General features: G+C 40.5%; 1 protein-coding gene across 4 annotated transcripts in view; it reads right to left on the bottom strand.

Moving 5' to 3' along the window:
• Positions 1 to 581: 581 nt before the first annotated feature.
• SLC25A30 (solute carrier family 25 member 30) overlaps positions 582 to 6,000 on the bottom strand; it is a 35,935-nt gene continuing 30,516 nt past the window's right edge. For all 4 annotated transcript variants that reach the window (XM_066619009.1, XM_066619010.1, XM_066619008.1 and 1 more), the window contains one exon: positions 582 to 4,057. In XM_066619009.1, coding sequence (XP_066475106.1) covers positions 4,016 to 4,057 — 42 coding nt within the window. In that variant the 3' untranslated portion in view covers positions 582 to 4,015. The remainder of the gene's footprint in view (positions 4,058 to 6,000) is intronic.

The following is a 6,000-nucleotide window of genomic DNA, read 5'->3' as shown; positions in this document are numbered from 1 at the left end:
CCCAGCTGCCCTACTGAGCCCTATGGAAAGCGAAGCAGCCTCATGCTTGCATTTACTCACGAGTAGGCAGACATGCCTTGGCTGGTGGTCAGGCCAGGCAAAGGGGAATGTGAGAACACTAGAATGGTCCACTAGAATGATCCAATGGAGCTGGAGTGCAACAAGTGCTCCAGAAGGCAGCCCCCCCCCCCATTAAGGAGGACAAAAAAAGAAGGCTTCAACTGGTAAGGACTGTTTTCTATTTTGCACTTGTAAAGCCAGGTGGGTCTTTGTATTGATATGCTTGAAATAGAAGCACTTTAAACTGGGCACTAGGAGGGCTGGAAATCTCACTGATTCTTTTTTTCTCACTGATTCGCTCCGCTTTCACATTTCCTGATCTGGGGAGCCCTGCCGACGGTTGCACAGAGCTCCCCACACCCATGGGAGACTGCAGGAGGGTTGGGCAAGTGCACTCAAGCCCCTGCAGCCCCCCTGAGCAGTGCGATCCTGTGGATTGCACCGCTGCCTTCCCCCTGTCTCATGGCTGCCCCATGGGGCAGAGGCCAGGACCCACAGGCTAGGGCATCATGACACCCCAGTTTGAATACCACTGCTTTAGCGGCATGTTTATTGTAATCTGACATCCACAGTATTGTGCAGGCTTCTAACATATTTCCTTTTTTGTTTTAGGGACCCTTTCAGCAAATGAACTTGCAAAATACAAGATTAACAAAACAGTCATGTTCTGTCTTGCAGCATATACTGAAAACTTTTTTTCTGATAGGAAGACAATTTCACACACATATGTTTTTACCTTGTGTCACTGCTTCAGACCAAACAGTGCCATGCTCTTGCCTGTGTACTTTTTTAGAACTAGAAAACTTTCTGCTAAAATAAACCATGAACATAACAATGAACACATATGCATTTTGAATTTTACAGAACCTGCATAAGCAAACAAATACATTAAAAACAATTCAATTGGCAGCCTGACAAACCAAGCAAATTACATTCAAAAGAAATGTTTACACAAATCTGATCCAGTACATGGATATTAACCACACTTTGAAAAATCCCTCACCATAATCGAGGGATCAGTTGCATGAAAATGATTGTTTTGATTTAAATAGTACATTTTACAGTCTTTAGTCATCAGATCAGCTGCAGCATAAGAATTCTAATATTGTTTAAATAGAAATGAACACATTTCAATGGAAGACCTATGCACATTTCTCATTCATAAATTTAACTCTGTAGAATTTTAAAGTGGCTTGCTTATACTACTTATGAAGCAGTGTTTAACCTCATGTACCTTGTGACAAGTACCTAGCTCAATGGTCACATGTTGCAGTTACAATTACAATTTAACCTTCAGAGGCTAACTTTTAGAAAAGTCTTTCTACGGGCCAAGTTCACAGAGGTATTTCAGACCAAGGAAAAAGATACCCTCCAGCACAGAAACAAATCCTTTCCCCAACTAAAAGGTGTAAATCTCCTTCCAATCCAGAGCAGGAAAGTTTCCCTTCTGAACAAGGTGGCAATTGGGATACAGGATAGAACTACTGCCCCAGCTGATGGACACTCACATGCCAGAAAGAGGTGGTCATTTTTGAAAGAAGTACAAACACAGTAAGGGCCTAACCCCATCCAACTTTCCAGCATCGATGCAGCCGCAGTGCAGCCCCAAGATAAGGGAACAAAGGCCCTCCATGACTGTTGCTCCTACCTTAGAATGCCCCCTTCACACAGCTGGAAAGTTGGATAGGATTTGGTCCTAAGTCTATGATGTACCATAAAGTTGCATCATGGTATAGGAAGTGCTGAGTGCCACTATACTCACATACTTATTTGCCACTAGATGAACTGGAACATTAGCTTAGGCCCCTGAAAGTTAGGCATGAATTAATGTAATATAGACTTCTTCTAGATACTATTAGAATTGGTTAATAATGTAACTACTAGCCCATTTTACCCAATTTTATCAAACATCTTCTAGTTGTATTTACATTAACTGAACTGAAGCTGATAATCCACTAACCATTTTTCATTGGGAGCAGAAATAAACAGATTTACCTATTCATAAATTCTCAGGGGTTTTCCATTGAAGTTTCAGAGAATATGTACTCTATAATTTGTATAAACATATTTTACCAAACTTTATATGCAACTGTAATGAAGAAAGTGTTCTATGACAAAACCATCACTTCTATACTTAAGGCATTTTAAAAACCATACAAAACTTCAATATTTAAGTAAAAAGTGACTTGTGCGTTCAACTAAATGCACTTTTGTGCATCTTTAAACACTGAACAAAGATCAGTTACGTTCCTAATGAACTGTTAGTTGCTTTAAGTGGAATGTGTTATTAAAAAATGATTACTGTTTCAACAACCAGTCATTTCCACACAGATACACTGACTGCCACACTTGATACTCAGAGGACGTAGGGCAGATGGTTGCCAAAGCAGAAATTTTCACATTCATCCAGTCCAAAACAACTCTCTGGAGATTGAAGCAAAAAAACTAAAAGTGTAACAAACAATGCTATTAATTTTGGGAGAGAAACTGACCTGGCAACCTAGCAAAAGGTGATTGTCGCCATCCCCCTAAAAAAAGACCAATTTTTTGCAATTTTTGTTTATGAAGGAAATGTATGCTGTTTATAGATGTAGTTCCTATGGCCAAGGCAGCATATCTCAAGTTTACTTATATCAACTTGTTGATTAGGTGAACACTTATGGTGTTCCTAATCACAGCCACCATGAGGCTTCTCTGCATCAGAGACCCCGTTTTTTGTTCTAATATATTTTTACCTGAAAAAGCTTCTCAGAGCTGCCTCACAAACGTCTATATTCCTACAGACAAGATATTTTTGTATAGGAACAAGCGTGTGACAATCTTACTTACTGTACACAAGCACATGTGCTGAGAAGCTATAATTGGCTACAGTGTCACCATATCTGTGCACCAATGTTTATAGGCAGCACACTGCAGGCATATGGATGTGACATGTCACTACACACGTATAACTAGTTAGGTAAATTCCTAAACATAAAGGCCTTGCAGATAGCAATTTTCTCAAAAGCGAGGTAACACTATGTAAACAAACATGCTGAAGTAAGATGTTCCTGGTGTTTCTGGGTACTTACATATGCTGACCCTTGACCAACTGCAACACAAAACAACAACATGCACGTATAGATAGGTTACTACAGTTCAAACGCCACAGACAGAACTTTTGTACTGAGTCAACATGTAATGCTTTCTCATGGACTTCAATTATTTCCACCAACTGTAAAGAGGTTCATATATGCATGTGTGAACCAGCCCAAAAGGCTGAAATCCTATGCCCACCTACTAGAAAGCAAGTAGGACTCTCAAACAAAAATGCATGAGACCAGGTTACTGAAGTCAATTGGATTTTTCAATGCTTAATTCTGGATTATACTGTGTGCGCGTTGTTTAGAAGACTGCTGAAGACCACTAACTCACAGAAAACTAAAATTCTGAACTGAAGGTTAAGTTGTACTCTTAAAAGCTGTATTTCAAGAAAAAAAAATTGATTCCTTCCATTTTGGCTAGGATCACACGTTCTTTTAAGAAGATGCCAGAGGTGTGAGTGCTACTTGTGCAATGCAACAGTGAACAGAAGGGTGTCTTCTGAAGCATCTTTTTGACCACTTTGTATTCTTTGGTATGAAGCAACATTTCTCAGAACACTGGATGCACCAACCATTGACCTCTACAAAATTAGCTTACATTCAAAGAGCACAAGCTGAGATGCCCGTACACCTATTGAGGCTTGGTGGCAATCATTACCTTGCATCAAGTCAACATGTTGGGACTACTGTCAGTGATGAAATTAAAGGGCATTTCCAATAAGTCACATTTCCCAAAATACTTGAGACATTTAACATTCTTGTGCGAACATCTTTAGACAGCATTACAGCCCACAGTGGAAAAATGCACTGAAAGGCACTTGAAGAGGGAGACAGTCCATTAACAGAAGAAATATTTTCCAATATTCTGGATTTCAGAACTCCAGATTCTTCAGCTGTTCATATGTCACAAAGAACTGAAGATTGTCGTTAAGGAAAAATGCTGTGCAGAAACTGTTTGAAACTGACACCATTCACTAACTGAAAGGATAGATGCTCATTATATACCAGGGGTGCTCACACTTTTTTGGCTCGAGAGCTACTTTGAAACCCAGCGAGGCCCGGAGATCTACCAGAGTTTTTTTTACAATGTTCGCGCCATCATAACATATAACATTTATGTGTACAATGTATGTTGGTGCACCTTGAGCCCCATTGAGTATAACAGGACTTACTCCTAAGTAGACATGCCTAGGATTAGGCTGTGAGGCTGCAATCCTAGCCACACTTACCTGGGAGTAAGCCCCATTGAGTACAATGGGCCTTACTCCCGGCGTTTCCTCCCAGAGGCACCTGATGGGGGGGTCAGCACTCCGCGATCTACTCATTTTGCCTCGCGATCTACCGGTAGATCGCGATCCACCTATTGAGCACCCCTGTTATATACAGTCTTCCTACACCTTCAGATCTGCATGGTCTTCTGCCAGTTGCTCAGTGGGTCATGTGTGTCTAAAAAACAGTGGCTTTGCAAGTATGCAGCAATACAAAAATCACTTTCTTTTCATGCAAAGAAAGACTCCCGTTTCAAGTACATACTAACCTTTTTCAAATCCATCCCGTCTCTTACTGCAAGAGATTATGGGCCCAATCTTGCCCTCTGCCAGTGCCGACCTTCAGCACTGGCGCTGGGTGTTGCAAATGTACCATAAGACATGTTCACAACACCCTGTGCCAAGTCAGCATCAGTGCCACCTGAAACTAGATAAGAGATCCGGGTGGTGGTGGAGGCCTTGGAGGTGGGGGGGACGCATTCTGGGGCAGCAGAGAGTGGGGTGAGAAACCTTGGTAGGAGGTGGGTGAGATCGGCAGAGCCCAGATCAACAAAAAGACACGGAGTCCTTTTGCAAAATAGCAGGTGCAGACTTGAGAAACCTCATTGCTGGGCTTGGGGCTTTCCCTCAAACCCCCCCCCCCGGTGGCTGGTGCGGGGTCACAGAATGCAGTGATAGGTGGTGGTACCACCTTTAGGATTGGGCTGTATGACACTGAAGAGCAATTTTAACTTGTCATCTTAAAAGGTGGAGGGAACTGTGAAAAGAAAGGTGCAACTTGCACACCACAGTCTTGTTCTTGGCTTTCCGATTCTAGGTTTATAAACCAACAACACTAGGAACTAATTAAAGGCAAATTCGTTATTATAGACAGATGAGGAAGGTAATAATGGAATTAGGATTGGCTGTCAGGGAATAATTGGAAATATGGATATGAAATAATTCTTATTTGTGACTACATTACTACTGTAATTTAAGAATGTATCTTTGTTTTTGTTTCATTCTAAATAAATAAAAATATTTTTTTAAAGGCAAATTTGTTATTAAGACATCTCTTGTCTTGCTCATTTTTATATCCCGACTTTAAGGTTATAGCTTTTCATCATTCATTGTAGCTAGGACAACATTAATCAATCAATTAGCATTACTCATTAACACTGATAGAAAACAGCATGGAAATAATCTACTGTGGTTAGTGTTAAAGTTAGCAGAAGGTTAAATAATTTTACACTACAGGCAGATGAGTACGGACAAAGTCTTCAATCTCACCATTATTACCAACAAAATGAACGTGAAAGTTCATTTCATTTCAGTTGAAAGTGAAAACACTGGGACTAGATCCTATAATGTGTTGCAATCCGTGGCTTAAAGACTTGAGCAACATGTTAAATTATGTTTTTAATTCAACCAGCCACAAAAGCCTTAGTATGTTTGTAAAATGAACATGAGTTTATTTCCTTATCTTGAGCTTATGCAGAAATACGTATCCTTCAGCTTTGGTGAGCTTTATGTATCTTTCACCAAATAACCTTGGTGAAGGTTATTTCAAGTTTTAAGCACACTGCAATAAATTGCCAGCTAGGTGAAAC

Source organism: Tiliqua scincoides, chromosome 3 (assembly GCF_035046505.1).
Source record: "Tiliqua scincoides isolate rTilSci1 chromosome 3, rTilSci1.hap2, whole genome shotgun sequence".
Taxonomy (NCBI): Eukaryota; Metazoa; Chordata; class Lepidosauria; order Squamata; family Scincidae; genus Tiliqua; species Tiliqua scincoides.
Note: the sequence above shows the minus strand (reverse complement) of the source record. Positions and strands in the feature narration are given on the sequence as shown.